General features: G+C 40.0%; 1 protein-coding gene across 2 annotated transcripts in view; it reads left to right on the forward strand.

Moving 5' to 3' along the window:
• Positions 1 to 19483, forward strand: part of angpt1 (angiopoietin 1) — a 54187-nt gene that overhangs the window by 27765 nt on the left and 6939 nt on the right. The window contains exons 5-8 of one of the 2 annotated variants that reach the window (XM_056400039.1): positions 3718 to 3845; positions 5532 to 5633; positions 8616 to 8782; positions 8854 to 9304. In XM_056400039.1, coding sequence (XP_056256014.1) covers positions 3718 to 3845; positions 5532 to 5633; positions 8616 to 8782; positions 8854 to 8920 — 464 coding nt within the window. In that variant the 3' untranslated portion in view covers positions 8921 to 9304. Of the gene's footprint in view, positions 1 to 3717; positions 3846 to 5531; positions 5634 to 8615; positions 8783 to 8853; positions 9305 to 19483 lie in introns of those variants that run through there. The other variant, XM_056400038.1, reaches the window with a different exon arrangement.

Consider the following 19483-nt stretch of genomic DNA (forward strand, 5'->3'; position numbering starts at 1 on the left):
AATATGATTTTTGTTTTACAGTGTTCTATTATCCCACTAAATGAACGACATTCATCATTTTTACAGCTGCTCACTCAGACTCGAAGAGAGTGGGATTATTTTAAGGTTCCATGCAAAGCTTTACAAAAAAAACCAAGGCATTTGCAGTGTGTAGCCGCCCAATGACAGTATGGCAAACCACTTCATTAAACATAAATTTACAGTCCAGATTAAGTTTTTAAGTGCTTCACATGATTATTTTCATGCATCACTGACATGGAGAACGAACTGACACCTATTGTTGCAAAATGTGTGCAATTATTTGCTAGACACCTCCTAAAAGTGTGGGTACTTCTCACCTTTATTCTCGCAGAGGGACCCAGACTATCCAATTATACGTATCGTTTGCACACATGTTCTGTTAAAACTGTTAAATGGAGCAGCCTTTTAATAAGGCAGTAGATACCAATTATAGTCATCAGGGTTGGTAAGTTATTTCACCTGGCATTTTAAATCTAAATCAATCCACGAACACTACAGGGCTGCAGTATGTAAACTGTATGCAGTAGAACAGCTGGAGGCTACAGCCAGTCGCTATCAGAAAGTGGCGCAGCAGGCTGGGGCTAGCTGTTTAATATACCAACTTCAGTTGAAGAAAAGATGTGATAGAGACGAGAGTTAAGGTTGGCGTTGCTTTCCACTGCTGGAGACAGCTCTTGGTGAGTAAAGGAATGAAGTTTGATGTTGAACTTGCAACATTTCTTCTAGACTGGTGAGTAAACAACTGTTAATGGTAACGTTAGCTATGCAGCAATAGCAAAATGTACAAAGAAACATATTTGCTCCAATTCAGGAAGTCTAATGACCTTTTACTGCACAGAGGTCATAGGAGGGAGGTTAGGATGTATGGTTGGGTGAACAAAGCACAGGACTATGACCCAAGAGTTCAGGTTTGACCAGGTTTAGGCTACCAAAACACTTTAAGTATAGGGAAAGATTGTGGTCAATGCATGTTGACTTATTCAATGTTTATCCAAGATCTAATCCATAACTGTAATGAAGTGCACTGAGTAATAACCATAAAGACATCATTCTCACAGAAGTTGCAAGGAGCAGTTACTGCAGGGACACAACTAAAATACATTAACAGGTTTTACAGACACAGGTAACATTTGTATTTCCTTGTTATCTTGACGAAAATTTTTGCTGATGCGATCAGTGTCTGTTTTCTACAAAGCAGTATATGGAAAGAAAGTAGGATATACAATATTGAACAAATATAACTTCAACTAACTCATGAATCTTACCCAGAAATTTTCACACAACCATAATCCTCCTCAAATGTTCAGCAAGGGCTACACATCATTGTTGTAATGTGAAATATACTGTGGGAATGAGCTGGTATTATTTTATAGTACTTTGCATCCTTCATATAAGAATACACCAGAGAAATTAATTGGTTCTTTTATGAATCACTTCAACTCTCAGCAGTATTTAAAGACTGAATATAGTCACATGGGAGCTGTGATGTCCATGGCAGTCCATTTAGCTCCATTATTCACTCTCCTTAGCTCCAGTATTTTGGCTCATTTGGCAAGGGTACTGATTTATGCAAACACCCAAGCCCTGCTGGTCTTTTCACATGAACCCCCTACTGAATACAAGTCCCCAGTGAACCACAAAATATTTTTCTGTAAATAAATATTGGGACATAAATAATATTTGTAGAGCTGGGCAGCAAGCTGTTCAAGGGAGCCGCTCCTACACTGGAGGAGCATCTAGTCCCTCGGAAGACGGTCTTCTTCCACAAGTCTCCAAGGCGATTGTGAAATAATTATACACGCTGTTACAGATCGAATTCCAGAAACCTCCCCTCTGGCAGTGATCTCTCTGGCCTCTAAAACGTCCCCCTGCTGTATGCCGGCTTGGGGTAAATTACCACCTGACAGGGCCACCCTTTGTAGCATCAGAGTCTGGTGCGCAAGAGCCCACTCTGTCAACCTGTCACAGTAGGAGATTCTTGTCACTGACACTCAATACTTTGTCAAAACGCTCTCATAGTACACCCAAATAAGCGCCCTGCTTCCACGGGGAAGTTCTCTGCTTAGGAGGAGGGATCCGAGCAAAGGCTAAGGATTGCTGAAACATTTCACTCTCCACTGACATCTTCTTTGACTTAACAACTCCAACAATACAAACAATGGTGTGAAAACTGAGATGAACCCCTTACATGACAGGAGAAAGGGAGGAAGAATGAGGAGAGAGAGAGAAAAAAGGGAAAATCGGAAGGAATTTCCATCAATACAACAAGGGCTTGGAAGGTAAATATAAACCACTTGTTATAACAGGAACTTGAAATTTATAGCTTGTAGTATTTTGTCCTTAGCCCCTTGCTTGGTTTCAAAATAGTGCCGCCATAATTATCTACAGATGGAGATGAATGCAGCTGGTCTGTCAAAGTCTGAGGCCTTCTCTCGGAGTGAGAAATCATCCAGTCGATGAACTGCCTGTCTCTTGTTAATACGTTAGTCGCCCTCAGATTTTATCTGGTGGTTACAAGATACTCACAGTGAGACCTCAACGATCAGCTTCTGCCTCGGACTCCTTTTGTATTTTCTCCTCTGAGATATGCAGATGTGAAATTGTGATTTCGTAAAACATTATCGAACCGTGATTTCCATATTTGTCTGACGTGAGGTTGCAGGAAGGGTAACAGGTTTTAATAGCACATACTTTATTTACAGTGTTTATTTGATCCCTTCTTTTATCACATTATATTGTGGCAACAACACCTGAGCTTTGGCATCCTGACATTCAAAGTCCTCTTTCAAAATTGTTCCTCTCTTCTTTCTATCATATGGTTGGCATACAAGTAATTAACTGTGTGCCCAAAATGCAACATTTAAAGCCACTTTCAAGCCAATTTTCAGAACAAAAACTCAAAATATAGTTGTTCATTGCTCATTATGATCATTTAAAAAAACACGTAACATTTCACTCTTAGTGAGTGTGCGCTACATATGGAGCAAAGAACCAGGAGGTGGTTAGCTTAGCTTAGCATATAGACTGGAAGCATGGGGAAACAACTAGCCTAGCCCTTTAAAAGTTTCAAAATGACTTCCCCAAGTCTTGCTTCATCACTGAGTTTCCCAGAGAACCAGGGGAGACTCCAGGAAGTCACTGCACCAAGCTCCTGTTTGCCAAGAAACAGTTTAGGCTCATAACTTCCAGTAAAACCACAGCCTTTTTAGATTTCCTGTTTGTGCACGGACTAAACAAACAAGATACGTATGAATGGATGGGATTTATAGGTACTGGTTGTCAGGTTTTTTTTTTCAACCTTGAATAGAGCCAGGTTAGCTGTTTTCCCCCTGCTTCCAGTCATTATGCTAAGCTGAGCTAATAACCTTCTGACTCTAGCTCCAAACTTGACAGACATGAGATCAGTATCCATTTTCTCATTTCACTTGTGGCAAAAAGTGAATAAGCTTATTTCCTAGTTCCTGTACTAGTCCTTTAAGATGACGGCACAGTGAAGACCTAAAACCATTTTCTCATTAGCGAGACTGAGAGAGAGAGAGAGAATGAGCATGTGTTTCCAGTGAGTTGGAAACACATTATGCTCATTTTGATATCTACCACAAGTACATTGCCTGAGATAAATTTGTCCTTGAGATACAGTATTGTACAGAGAAAATAGTCTTACACTGTGCACGTTATTTTGTTGTGTATCTGCAGTTGTTCCGAACAGTACGAAAGTTGTGGAGGAAGAGAAGAAGTTCCGCGACTGTGCCGACCTCTACCAGGCTGGTTTCCATAAGAACGCCATCTACACCATCCAGATCAATTCCCAGGATACCAAAAAGGTGAGAAGCTACAGTATCTTCCAGCCGGCAGTCAATTGTGATGTGAAAATCTCTCTCTTCATCAAGTGTAGGAAGCTCTTTCATAGGTTTCACTTGTTCTCTTTGAGTTGGAGTGGAACTCAACATTCTCTATGTGAGCTAAAGACCCTGAGGCGCTGAGGGACGTCAGCCGCTTATGAGTGTGAATGATGGGTGCGAGCTGCTGCAGGAATATTGAAAGCTGAAAATACACTTGGCACTTGATGTGAAACAGGACACTGAGCTGATCAGGATGGTGACAATGGTTCAAGTATGTGTGTGTGTGTTCGTACGCTCTCCACTATGCTTACATACTCTTGATTGTTGGGAGTGATGATTTAACATGTCGGGAGGTTGGCAAAAGGTTTGTGTGTGTTGATTTCTGTCTCGCAAACTCAAGCATGGTGCTGCTGGGCTGTTCGCAGAGGATTTAAGTCAAACTGAAATTTGGATTTGCTATACTTTTATGTAAGGACATCTAAATTATAATTATTAAGCTGAGTGCATTTTTTTTTTTTAAATTTTCAAAAGATGATATGGGACTTTTTGGTAATAACCAAGTTGAAACACTGTCGACGTTTCAAGCTATTGGGTGGATGTTTCCTACAAAAGTGATCAGTAGACCTGATGTTTGGAGAGCATCATATGAGAGCGCTTTATAGAAATTTTTTTCTTTTCTTTTCTTATTCTTCTTCTTCAGTTTCAACAAGCCCACATACTGTAGCTGTAGTCTGTTCTTCAGCATTTGGACCCATTGTGCTGTCCACTCAGACAGGGGAAGCTAGCAAGGGAGCCAGTCTAGCTAACTAGCGTCAACTTGTTAACATTAACACTGATTCCCACCACACGTTCTGTTTTGGTCATGTTATTTCAGTACCTGCTGAGTGTGTTAAGTGTGTTTCCATCCACCTCTTTTTATGCCAATTTACAAGTAACGTAATGTGTAAAACACCCATACATGTGTCTACGCTTGACTGAGGTGAAAAACTTGATGTAAATGCCAATAGTTTTGTGTGTGTTTATGTGCATGTGTGTGTGTGTGTGTGTGTGTGTGTACTTTTTTTGTACATGTATACCGTGAATGATGAGCTAGTCTCGGGGAAAGTGATTCTGTCAGAGGTACTTCCTTAATTATACCCAGGCTGTGGTCATGTGTGTTCAGCTGTGTTGGCTGGCTGAGGTGAGAGACCTTCTCTGCTCCACCCTGGGGTCTCCTCCTCAAAACAAAGAGCAACACTGCAGACAGAGCACTGGCCCTGCCTTATCAGCTTACACACACTGAGGTCCAAGGTTAAGGGCCACATTACACCCAGGTGTCTGCTGGTATGTGTCCGGCTCGGACCTCCACTTTGATCCTGCAGAAACAAGGCCCTCTGATGAGGAACATCTCTGGGGACTTGGTGAGGGATAAGGAGACACTGATTATGTTTGAGAAGGACACAGATACATTGCATTCCCAAAGATGATTCATCATGAAAGCTGGGAAAAGGGAGCGTCTGAAATCACATCACTGTCCAATTGACCCTTCATTGTTTGTTAACTCCACCGAGAATTGCACTGAATATAAGCACTACTTTTGTGCTTATATTGAATGTACCAACAACTATATGACCTTCATACATGTGTGTTTTTCCCACCCTCCCTTTCTTTCTCTTGTCAATGGTGTAGGTTTATTGTAACATGGAAACAGCTGGTGGTGGATGGACTGTCATCCAGCGCAGAGAAGACGGCAGCGTGGACTTCCAGAGGACGTGGAAGGAGTACAAGATGGTGAGACATGACGAATACGCAAGACACAGACACTCTCCCAGCTTCCAGACACTCATCTTCATCCATTAGGAATAAATTACGAAATTGTGCAGTGAGCAAAACATCCTGTTTCAAAAATACACTTTTGCAAGGGGATTATGACAAACAATGTGCACTTTTTGGCCTTTGAGCATGTTGAGAACAGAGAGGCAGGATCCGCTGATCCAAGACCATTTGGAGCACTTCGGCCAGATGTAATTCCTCCAGCAGCAACTGCTCCCCTGTCGTTTTTTGTCTTAGTAATATCGTCCACAGGGAGACAATATTTGCTCTGAAGCGTCTGTGACATGCTGTTATTCTTCCTTCTTTCCAACAGGAAATTATTACCTAAATCTGAAAACAACACATTTGTTTAGTCTCTATATCCCGGTGCCTGGTGTTTCATCTGTTTGTCATCAAGGAAAAAATCTATGCATATTTGCATTAAGGGTGTTAACATTTCCAACCTAAGCTGGGTTTAGACGGTGAATTGGGTATATTATTGTAGCAGTTGTATTGCTGGCGTTTTCTATGGAAGTCACCTGTGTATACCTTCCTCTAGCATCCACAGTTTATTGTTCAGTGGACTTCAGTGTTCATTCTATCCCCTGTAATATGCTTTCTGTTTAATTATTTTCTCTCTCTCCACTGCTCTTGATGGATGTCATGTTTGTGGGCTATTACAACTTCCACAGTGAAACAAATTAAAGAGAGAACTAACATAATCATTTCAATAAGAAATCTCCAAATCGGCTGTATAAAAGAAATATTTGTACAGTTTTTTGGATGAAAATCAACTCAACCAGCATATCAGCAGGATGTGAAATGTTTGGAGGAAAAAAAAAGGAACAGACAGGGAAATTAATGAAAAAGGAAACGGAGCATAGAGGGAGAAAATAAAGATCATATAAAGATAGGAACAGGTGTACAGACAGAGAACATGAGGTGCATTCCAGGACATGGACTGACACTCACAGATCTTGACAGACGCTGCTGGTCTAAATGCTCTGTTGGTCTCGTTGAAAAGTGCAGAGGAGATCAATTGAGTTTTATTGTCTTATTAAATTTCTCATTCTCGGTCTCCAGAGGCTTGTGCTCACAGATTTAATGCACGTGGAGGATTTGTAAATCTTTCAGTCCAAACTGAGATGCTGTCTCTTTGTGGGGCCACAGAGAGAGTTTTGGCAACGGGGATGTAGTGCACATTTAAAAATGAGATCTGAAGACCAGCTCAATGTTTGTAATTACATTACTAGGAAACCACACATCACAGGAGACCTCGCAAATTAGATTCAACCACTCCCTCTTTCATCTTGTTAAAATGTGAAAATAGCCCCCAAACATTGCTCTAGAAGTACGTAAAGCTCATCTAATTAATTAGTACATTTACATTAACCAATAAACTGCCCCTCAACATCAGTCAACACATTCACATCAGGGGTAGCAATTGAAAACTTGTGTGAAAACTAGTTAACATTAGCGAGGGAAGAAGTTGAATAGTTAATTCAAAGTAATGGATAAGCAGTTAAAGTAGTTATAATTGTCAGCAATGAAAAACAGTAGAAATTTTTAGCTATTTAGCTTTATATAATTAATAGTGTTCAGATAACATACATCTCATATATCCGTTCACAAGAACAAGAACATGGCGAGTGGTACAGATGTCACGTCACATCAGATAATAAAGGATGGGAACCACTGTTGTTGCTGAGTATTGGACTCTCACTGTAATTCTAGTTTATCTTTGTGTTTGTGCAACAGTTTCTAAGATTTACAGTGATCTGTGTTTACGATGAGTTTGAAAACCAAGCGCTCGATCCAACAATATGACTAAACGTCTCCTTGTCATTTCTGAGCTGAATGATGTAGATCAGGTTTGCGTGTGAAGAATCGCGAAGCACCGGAACTATATAAGGGAAAACTGTCAACATAGCTCGACTCCAAGCTTTCTCTCCAGCCAGAGCTCTTGAGATAAACCGCGGTCACAGTAGGAGGCATTGGACTGAGCTGAAAGCCAGTCAGAAGGGAACATCTCATCAGTGAGTGAGATCAATTGTAGAGAAAGAGAAAGAGAGAGAGAAAGAAAGAGGAAAAAAAGGGGAGAAAGCTGTTATGGGCCCCAGTAACTTTCTCTTCCACCCACTCAGCAGGACATGCCTAAGGCCCGAGGAATGCCCCATATTTACTTTCCCTCCTTCCCATTCCACATCACCACACACGCTCAGCACAAACACAGACTTCTCTCTGACTTTGCCTCCACCCTCCCGCTTTCCCAGTCTTTAATGGAGCGGTCCAGACCATCCTGTCAGAGCTGTAATGTCATCCCGCTTCGTGATATTCCCCTCTGCAATCTGCCGCTCTTGCTGCTGTCAGAAGCACTTTGCCTGTGACCGGCAGCCACTCTGATCAAATACAAACTTTTGCAGTTGTTTGAAGTAGTGTCCCTGCATGCAGTATATATATTGAGAAAGAAGTATTTAAGTAATAATGAGTTTAGCATGTGTGACAGAGGTAGAGATGGAAAAAGGTGTGCGTCTGTTTCAGATGGTACCAATTTACATCCACGTGGACGATAAAGCCAAAAGTGTGCTTATAAAAACCTGCATAAAATACGTTAATATACATTTTGAGTAATGTGTTTGGCTGTTCCACTGCAGTCTGGAGAAATGAATTCAAAAATGCTATGACAGGACAGACACATTACTGCTGGTGGATAAACAGCCAGGGTATTTATTATCAGGAACCATTTGTTCTCATCTTCTTTCTGATTGACACAAAAAATAAATTAGTAAATAAATTAGAAAATTCCTTCACATCCATTCCACAATCCTCTAGTGTTGAGATTTTATCATTCTGGGAAAAGAGAGGAGATAACAATGAATGATCACCTAGTTTATGATTTAGAAAAAGGATTTTCAGTGGTATTTCCATGCTGATTATTGTGTTTCTCTTCTGTCACTGCAGGGCTTTGGGAGCGTGTCTGCAGAGCACTGGCTGGGGAACGAGTATGTTTACCAGTTGACTAGCCAGAGACAGTATGCTCTCCGTGTAGAGCTGACAGACTGGGACGGACACCAGGCCTTCTCTCTATATGACCGCTTCCAGATCGGCAGTGAGAAACAAAACTACAGGTAATACTACTTTTTTTTTTTTTTTTTTTTTCCAGGCTTTTTATTTTCTGTTTTTTTCTGGGTTTTTTCAGGCCAAGGAGCACACAGCCAGCTAAACAAAGAAGAAAATTCTTTCTTTATTACATCTTTTCATTGTAGCTGGTAAAATTAACTGTGATCAAAAACATCCTGGGGACAAGGATTGCAGGATATTTGCACGACATGCTCAAGTGAGAATTGACTTCAGAATAAAAAATGAATAAAATACTGACGCTGCAAATAACGGAACAAATTATTTTTACCCAAATTGGCTCCATTGATGGCAATTTAGGCCAACTTAGGTCCAGAGTGAATATCTCAACAACTACTAGATAGATTGCAAGAACATTTAGAATAGATATTCATGGTCTCCAGAGGCTGAATCTTAATGACTTTGGTGATCCCCTGACTGTTCCTGCACCACCATGTGACTGACATTTGTGGTTTTGACAGAAATTACTTGACAACTATTGAATGAATTTTCCATGTCATTTGATACAACCATTCATGCCCCCTTCAGGATGAATCCTAATAACTGGTGATCCTGTTTAATCTAGAACCATAGTCAGATCAAAACTTTTAATTTGTCCAGCACTTTGGATTACAGCTGAATACCTGCAAAACTAAGAATAATTAGCCTCAGTTGTACTTTGTGTTTAGTGCTAATTAGCTAGCATGCTAAACAAGCTCATTAAACATAATGCCTCTCAAACAACATCAAGCTAACACTTTCATTGTGACTTTAGCATGATGTCTTTGGCATTCTGCTCAAAGCACTGCTGTTCATAAATACAGCTTCACACCTTTGCTAATATGTAGACTCAGTGTCTGCACAGCCTGCATAGTGAAAGCAGCACATTAGCAGAGGAGTAGCACAAGCTGAATCCTCCATCGGTGTCTCCAGAGGATGCATTCAGTGCTCAGAGCTCAAAACACAATTGCTGTAGTTACACACATAAAATGGAAGGGAATAGTTAAAGAATATGCAGTTACATGCAGATAGTTTGAATAAGATAAACAACTGAAACATTTGACTGAAACGCCTCCTGTGTAGACGAGCCTGTAGTCTTGTTTTCACCTTTTCTCACCTTGATCACTTCAAACTGTGTCTTCTGCATATGTCATTAATGGAATGAAGGAAGGAAGAATGAAGGTAGGAGGAAAGAAAAAATACTACAATGGAAGGACATAAGATTATAAAAGATTATAAACATGGCGAGTAACTGTGAGCTCTCCAGACACTTAAATCATCGTCGATTCAGTTATGTAAGTGTGGTGAGACTTTTCTCATTGCGAATTCTTTCCAGTCCAAATGTATCCCCTGTCATCGTCTCCTCGTTGCAAACTTTCCTTTGATTGACGCTTTGTCCTTGCATGTTGCGGGGGCGAAGGTTTCTGTTTTCTTTTGAGGGGGTTAATGATAACAGGCCTCAAACTATGGCAGATGCTTGGCCCTCTCAGATGTGGAAAACTACTGCAAATTCCACAGAGTTCCAAGCATTCACTGGCTTCACAGGCGAAGGTCTGACATCTCCAATTCTGCCGTTTTCACTGGACCGTCGGTTCTCTCTGATAAGAAGTCCCTTTTAGTTGCGAAATGTCTCGTGTTCAGCTTGGAGCGACGAAATAAGGAACGAGATTGTGCCGCTTAAAAGCCTTTACCTCAACCCTTCCATTTATCGCACCCAAGCTCCAGAGAATACAGAAGAATACAGGTTTCAAGTGTTTCCCTGCAGCAGGGAGGCCGTTAAGCTTGCTGCCATGTCGAATTTTAAAAATCGTCTTGTGATGACAGGGGTTTCACTTTACGAGGTTTCCATGTTGAGGAGTTTGAACCTGGAGTGGACTCTGTGGTTTTCCCTGAGGACTGGAGAAATGGATTTCAATCAAGCGGAAGAGATCAGATGTTTTTTTGTTTTGAATTTCACGCAGAGTTGGAAGTTTTCGATTGAACTCCGTCTGTTGTTACCTAGTCTTTATTTCTGGCTCTGGTCTGACTGCACTGAGGAGCATATTTATAGTCCTAGTATTAAACCAACCTCTTTGAAACTTAACCTTTTGTTCTTTTAAATTAGGGAAGTAATTATTGTTTTTGTTCCACTGAAGCCACCAAAGGGCATCCCCGGCCATCCTGGCCTGTTTTGGATGCAGGTTCAGACTGTTTACGACTCCAATCTACATGCTGATCTCTATAAATAGATTTGTTCTTGAAAAATAGTTGCGGTATGATAATCACACATTGCTCCTCTGAAACACGGGCCAAAACAAACCAGATGGCCTGGCCCCAAACACACCGACGCTGCCACATTCTCTGTTCTTTCTGCTTTGGCACCTCCTGGTTTTTAAATGTCAAACAATCTGTGACAAGTTCTGCAGATTATATTTATTACCCTGAAACATTAGAGGTAGTTGTAAGTGATATGGCTTGTCTTTGAGTTAGTTTTGGATTGTTCTCTGTCATCCGTGGTGGTTTACTGGAATACAGTCTGCGTCAGCGCAAGTCAGACAAACATTTACAAAGACCTCATATGGTATAGTCAATCTGCCTCTTGCTCTCCGTGTGTGTGTGTGTGTGTGTGTTTCACACATATACACACACATACACACACACACACACCGTAAGCACATAAACAAAGTCACGAACAGACAAGCATACCACTTAGACACCAGGGAGAACAACTGAACAGTCCAACATTGAACATTTTATTGAGGGGAGCCAGGAAATGTTTGCGTTGCTGCCAGCTTCTTTGTTTCATCTACATACACTGTAAAACGGAAATGACTCGACTTGCAGAGAGGGAGGGAGGTGGGCAATTATTCCTCTGTGACATATAGGGTCCTAATCCTTTTAAAAATGAAATTATGTACACAGAATAAACGTCATATTTATTACCAGCATGCTTAAACTTTGGAGCTGCCATCAATCTTTATTCAGTCATCTATTTCTTGTTGGCTATTTCAACCATAGTGACGCTGTTATATCAATACCTAATTTAAAATCAGATGATTAAAATAGTTTTGAGTGATATTTTCAAAATAAGGTGATTCTGTTCACCCTTAGGTTCCATTTGGTTGATATTTTCATTTAAATTGTAAGAATGGAAACCCATTGAGACTATTTATACTCTCAAATTGCTTTTTTAGTGTCTGGCAATGGTGGAGTGGTAGTTAAGGGTAGAGATATTTCAGGGGTTATTATAGATATGTTTGTGCTCGGCTTCCCAGGAAACTTATTTAAGCATCTCATTTAACAGCACTGGGGAAAATCTTTTTTTTCCTCAGTCAATACCATTAGACTGTTAGAGTTTTTGCCTGTGTTGAAGGCCTTTTTCATGAAGGCCATCCTGCACACCGAGAGTTTACCTCCATGAATCATAACTGATGGTTGAAGGTGACAGAAGATTGCAGCTTGTTAACGCTGCTGAGTCCAGCACTGTTAAATTCAATGACTTGCAGCTCCAAGGTTTTCTGAATATGGGCTCTATCAATCTAAATAGAAAAAAAACATCTGCTATACCTATTTGTTCCGGTATTTATTAACAGTGCAGCTGTAAATTTGTTGATTGCTTTATTAGCTGAGCAGTGGAAAATTAGTCAAAAACAATTACTCTCAGGTTTTCAAAACTGATTAAAATTTGAATAATTGATTCAAATCTGAGCAGTTACTGGTTTTCCTTTCCTAAATAGCATTAGGTTTTAGACTGTATACCTCAACTTAGGCTTTGTAAAATTTTGATTGTATTTATAACAGTATAGTAGGAACTGCATCAATACAATAACCGCCAAATTAAAGAAAAAAATCTACACTGACTACATCTGCACAGTGTAAGCTGCCATCAGAAATGTTGCTTTAATGCAAACATATGAATCCTGATGACAACACTTTAAAGGGTAAATTTGTGTTGACCCGGTTTCCACTCAACCACAACCTCTTCCCAAAGCTTTTTTTTCTTCTTCTTTTTGTCACTGTGACTGAGGTCACCATAATTGCAGAGGTTACTGTCCCCTATCATCATAGATAATTTGGCTGCTGTGGTGCAACATGGGTTGCAGAAAAGAAAACAATAAAATCAAATATAATTTGATGACCTGCAAATATTGTTCTAACAGCAGCCATCAGATCAACACATTCAGCTAATCACCCTCATTTTTCAAAAGAAAGAAACAAAGTAAAACAGTGCTGAGTCAGAGGGAAAATTATGGTACAGAATGACAAAAATTGCATGTTACACAAAACTAAATTATGTAACCAGAAGACAGATCCACAAACTGAACTCCAAGAGTTGAATCAAGGGCAACTGGACTTGGTTGTAGAAACCTGAAGACATTTAACCTCACATCCCATGGGCTTCTTCGGTTCTGCCTCTTGGATCAGAGGTGAGAATGATCTTGAAGTTATTTAAGCATTTTGATGTTTAGATTTTGCACACTGCACAACTTTTGATACCTGGGTCCTGGCCATGTCTGTATAGTTAGAGGTAGAGTATTATTTTCTCTACAAATAAGAATATTAAGTTTCATGCATCCACATCCGTGGAGTGGAATTTGGTTCACTGAATGTCTGGGGGTGTTTAATGCATCTTAAAACACTAATGCCCATGTGAAGATGTAGTGAAGTATCCTGGGCACCTGAGAGAACCATAATTTCCAAAGTTATCCACAATACAAACATTCATTCGGTTGAATATATGCACGGACACAAGTTGAGGTTTACAGAGGAAAGTGTTTTGTACGTATGTTCAAAGCCTCCAAGCTGCAAGAAAAGACTTTGTTTATTTTTGAACGAGCCATTACATATTTATTCAATATCCCTCCTTGTTCGGACAGCCAAGTTCTTAAATGCAGTGATTTCTCCATACTGTGTGGTAATGGGCCGAGTTCCCCATGGGATTAGATAGATCTAGTTTAGATGTTTTTCATGTGGGGATTTAGGAAAGAAATTGGCAGAGGTTTGGGTTCCAAAACACGGTGACTTCTCTCGTTTCCAAGACTCACACTGAGATAATCTTAGATATCTCGAGTTATGTCTACTTGAACTGCATCCATACGAGTTTCAGGTTCCATAGTTTCCAATTACAAACAAATACTAATGATCAAAATAATAATACATTTCTGATCACGGACAAAAACATTCCCAACTCAAGGTCCACCTAGTAGCTTTTTTCTAGAGCTTTCGACCATACCGCACCGTATTCATCGGTTGATGGAGTTTGTTCAGTTGTCGTGGAGACGGATCTGTTGACTAAAAATGGTAAGCAAACATATCAGCTAATGAACTCCCAGATCAACGGATCAATCTCCATGACAACTGAACAAACTGCTGTAAGCAAGCCTTTAGTTGCAATGGTTTTTGTCAATTTACTATATTTAAGGTCAAAAATGAATTTTTATGCTTAACTGGACACATACAACAGATTTCCAGCTTTTTTCTATGGAAGGTGGCACTACAGCAAGTGGAGGGGTTATGAATAATTACTTCTCTAATAATAATTATAAGTTCTTTTAATGTCAAAGAAAATGCAGGCTTTAAAGTATGAATCTTAAAAAAACTGCTTAATTTTACAAAAATGAAATAGGCCTAAATATGGTAGCTTGGCAATTCCCTTTTTCCGCTTTTTCTTCACATCCTAACAGTCTCAACTTTTCTTATGATAAACTATCTCAACACATCTTAACAATAGAACAGCTTTAATACTTCTTTCCCTTTTATATCCCACCCCCACACTTTGCCCATTTGTTTCTTCAACGTCTATCGTCTTGTCGCTCCATGTGTGTGTGTATCTCACTCTCTGATTCGAGTCACAATGATTGGCTGAGTAGCATCACATGACCAGTGTCGTAGAGGCTAGAAAAGCTGCTCTGGTTAAAATAGAAATGCTCCATCAAAATGTAATAATTCTAAATAATTTAAACCTCTATGACCTCTGATGTACTGTCTCAATGGAGCTATATGTATATGACACCCGGTGGCAAGAGGGCAACCGAGCAGGTCTCAGTCAGCCAGACACCACTGTGGCCTCGCAGTAGGAAGCGAACCATTGGTCAGGGTGATTAACCTTTACAATGGGCCAATCAGACTGCAGTTCAGGAGACTAACGACTACCAGGTGTGTAAAGCATGCGCTGGACTCTCAGCTGACTGGGTTGTTGCCTTCATGTAGGGAGATGAAAGAAAACAAGCAGGCTAGGCTTGTCAGTCAAAAGATGAAAAGTGACATATTTTTTTAAAAAGGTGCGGCAGCTACTTTCATTTTAGAGTTTCAAGAAAGACTCTGTGCATATTATTGTGATCATTCACACCTCACATTGCCGACGTTCTCTTTGAAGAATCGCTTGAATAAAAGAGAGTCTGCAAACAGGCAACATGTCAGCAAATCTATGGCCCCACGCCAATCCTAGCCCGCTGAGCTATAATCCAACACATCTCGCCTGTGTGTGGGCAGAGGGGAACACTTGGGGGTGAACTTCAAGGAAGTACTATGGCTGCAGTCGAAAAAGTCTTGGAAGGATCTAAGGGGCAGCCATGATGAGAGCAATTCGAAATCTCTAAATTGTAAGGAAAGGTGCTTTGATGCTTCCTTTCTTATTTCCGAGGGTACACCGGAACATTCTTTACAAAATGAAGGGAGATAATGCTGTCAAACAGTTCCTTGCAGTAGCAACATCTAAAGCAAATTACCATTGCAGGTCAATAACATCTGCATAATTACATAGCCTAGTGTAAGTGCAGGCGGATTCTCTCAGAACTGCAGTTGTCCTTTCCTAAGTCCTTATGAATTCTCCTTCACATCTTTCCTTGATGTTGTCTTTCGACGGCAAGTGGAAAAGTGGTTAGGAAAAGACTTTTTTTTTATTTCTCTCATTATATTAAGGTAACTTCAGTGCATGTGTATTTTTACAAATGCCAAGGCTGATTTGTGTTTGCTAACCTTTTTATGGTGCTTTGGTGTAATGCTGTGCCCATGTTTTATGTGCAAACTATAACATTTTTTAAAAAACGAATCAATGGAATGAAGATTTAACCCTAACCCTTTAACTGGAAAGGATCCATTGCTCTGGTAAGTGTAAGTGTAGATAAGTGTTAAATATTTTGATGTTTGATAACAATGTTTTTAAGATTCCGTGATAAAATGCCACTGTAACCTAGTTGTACTTGGAAATGGTCTCAGATAAACATATCCCAGTCATCTGATTCCTCACCTAATCCTGCTACAATTCATTTCCCACGTACACAGCAGCTGTAATGCTCCGCAGCATAGACTCATTATGACTGTAACTGAATCTGTATCAAAGCTTTAAGGCATCGGTTCACCCAAATAACAAAAAAATATTTTCCCACTTACCCCTAGTGGTATTTAGTCATGCAAATAGTTTCAGTTTTATATGCCATGGTTTTGTACTGGAGGCATTTGCAGACACCACAACACAGCAAGGGTGAGTTGAATGTCATTCATGGTACCTGACACACTGGTTAATCACTCTTTGTAGAAGCAGTGTCCAAATTAGTAATTTTAAGTGTCCTGTGACCTGTTTTCACTGGAAACAATTTTATCCAGAAGAGAGTTCTTATTAATATTTTTTTTTAAAAATATTGTTAATGTGGATCTAAGATTTGAATTTCACTTTTTGTGTAAGGAAATATAAACTACAATGATACTACAGCTATTGTTTCCCTTTTTTTTTTGATATATTTGTAGAAATAGTGTCATATCTTATTATGCTATAGCCTATGACTGCTGATACTAGATGTTTAGTTCTCCATTTATACCAACCAATAATGATTCTACAGCATTCAACTTTTAGGCGGACCCATTAATTTTGTATTCCAGTCAGAAAGTGGAAGCTATTTAGCCTAGCTTGCTAAAATTAGAACCAAGTCTTATGAGGCATTACTTTTTGCTTACATTATGTCAACATTTATTGAGTGTCACTGTGAGGCCCCTGCACACTGATGGTCAGTGTTTGTCCTACATTATACAAAGCTAAAGTTATTAGCGAACTAGTTTTACTAGCTAGTCCTGTAAACTTAAACGTTGACTGGAGTACTATCTGTGATGAGCAGAAGACTCAGCTCAAAAACCTGGGAAATATAAGCAAGATCTGCAGGTATATGCATGGCAAAATGCCGTAAAAGGAAAAATATGTGTTTTGTGAGGTGACCCTTTAATGATGACATGCATAAATACGTTAAAAGATCACAAACATGTCAAGTAGATGTTAAAGGAATGAGATGACATGGCACCAACCTCCCTCCCCTAGAGGCATTGAGTAAAACCTAATTATTCCCCACACAGCTCAATATTTTGGTTACTAATGAGCCTTGACCAATCGCATCACTAAATGACTTTAACAGAAACAATCAGATTAGCATGCATTGCATGTGAAGTTCCTGTTCCATCTGACCAGATGTCTGTCCCCTGATACATTTCATTAACATAAATTTCAAGACGCCTTCTCGCTGTCAAGCTCTGTGTCTCTCTGTCTTTTTCTCTCTCATTCTTAGAAACAGTCCTCAGGAAGAGCGTCTCTTCCTCTTGAGCTCATTACTTGGCCCATCTTTGGATTACCCCACTTATCATTCGAGTGCATAATGGACCCTGACAGGAAAAAACTGCAGATGTCAGTTGGGTTGGGGATTGTAGGTCTGGTAAATAGGCAGCGCAGGCCGTAAACACAGCCACAGGCTATTTAAAGCAGCCTGTCATAAGTGTCATGCTGAAAATCTCTCTTGATGACGGGCCTTGGCGGCTTGTCAGTGCAACAGTGATCGTAAGAGCTTTGGAAAATGGAGAGTAAATGTACAGTTAGGTCTGGTCTTTATCAGCAGTAGCAGACCTCATCTTTGACAATGCATGTTCTAATCCTCAGAATTCGGGAATAAGCTGATAGAAGTCATGCTACCAGTAAGTCAGGCAGTGTCTTGGAATTATGAGTTTTCTTTTAAACTGCAAGATTTCTCAAGAGACAACTGTTGACTAGGAGACACCGAATAATACCTCAGCATGTGTCATAGATGACATACTGTTCACAGGAACCGGCGCATTTATACAATCACACACACACACACACACACACACACACACACACACACACACACACACACACACACACACACACACAGTGCTTATGATATACTCACAGGCCCTTATCCAAACTTGCCATGTCCACTGGTCATTTGGTGCCACTGATTAGACGCATGACTCATACATACTGGTTTAGTGGATTTAGTGAATTCCCCACTGAAAACCCTGCAGTCACACTTTTTACTCAGCCATTTACACAGCTGTCCAAATACAGGAGTCTTTCACGTTCAACGACTCTCTCTCCTGGGGAGTCTGCTGTCTCTTTCTTTGAGATGTTCAACCTGATGCCTCACGGCCACAAGCTTCACAAAGCGTGGAGGCTGGAGCTGCAGGCGGAGTCTAAGACATCTCCTGAACACATCAAATATTGTTTTTGTATTTGTTACTTTCTCATCGGAAAACCCGAACCGGGTGCAAGGTTCACTACACACCCATGGTCCCCTGATGTTGAGGAATGAACTCAGGATATTAGTTTGTCTGAGAGTGAACCGTACGTAATAATAGAGACCTCGTTGGCAGGGTGCTGCAGTCCTGCTTTTTGGATGTGCAATCTCTTCTATTGGGAGAGAGTGAAACTGAGAGAGTGTGAGAGAAGCAAAGAAAAAAAGAAAGAAGGGGGAAAAAAGTGGATGTGTGATACGGCAGCGTAAGGGACCGTGTGCTAGAGCTGTCAAAGGTCTGTGACAGGAGTGAGTTCACAGTGGGACACACCCTGGAGAAATCTTCTTCCCAATTCATATTAACTTTCAATTTGGGTGTTGAGCACTGAACGTGTGAAGGAATTCAGTTCGGGATTGACTCGTCATTATCAGCCGGGTAGACATGGCGTGTCTTTTAATAATCTATGGAATGAAAAGATCTCACTGACATTTACATCAGATGGATAATTATCAAATGATGGTTCTCAGCAGCTGCTGACTTTATAGCATGATGATAGAATCAGTCCCTTCACTCCTGTATGACTCCATCCACTATACCACGTTTCATCTCTGACATACACTTTACATTCATACACATCTTACCACAAACTTAACGTTTCTATATGTCAGTTTGCTAGATGATGTGCCAATTTGTTTATAAACTAATAGAAAAGTGCTCAACATGATGCCATTGTATGGTTTTTGAACATGTATTTTTATTGGAGACATTATTGAATGATAGAGCAGTCCATAATACGAATCCCTTATGTTTCTCTTATTTTCTATTTTATTTTTTTACCTACTGATGCAAAACAACAGAACCATTGGACCCACACGTTCAGTCACCGGCTGAACAATCACATTGAACCCTGCAGCTCAGTGATCCCCTCCTCACGACATAATGATAAGAATAATGGGATTTACTAAATAAGAATGAATAGATATGTAAAATAAATTAATCAATTTTAAAAAGTAATAAATTGAGTTTAATAACGATTGCTTGTCACTCAGTGAAATTGTAGGCCATGAAAATAGGTGGATTATTTGACTAATATTAGGATTAAGTTAAATTCAGGGAGGTACGAGACTCGATATAAGCAATTGCAGAATCCCATCTTTTGTAAAAGTCAAAGAGACAAAAATCAATGGGCCCCATTTTATTCTAGAGGACACACTGGCATA

The sequence above is a fragment of the Seriola aureovittata genome, chromosome 16 (genome assembly GCF_021018895.1).
Source record: "Seriola aureovittata isolate HTS-2021-v1 ecotype China chromosome 16, ASM2101889v1, whole genome shotgun sequence".
NCBI classification, from domain to species: Eukaryota; Metazoa; Chordata; class Actinopteri; order Carangiformes; family Carangidae; genus Seriola; species Seriola aureovittata.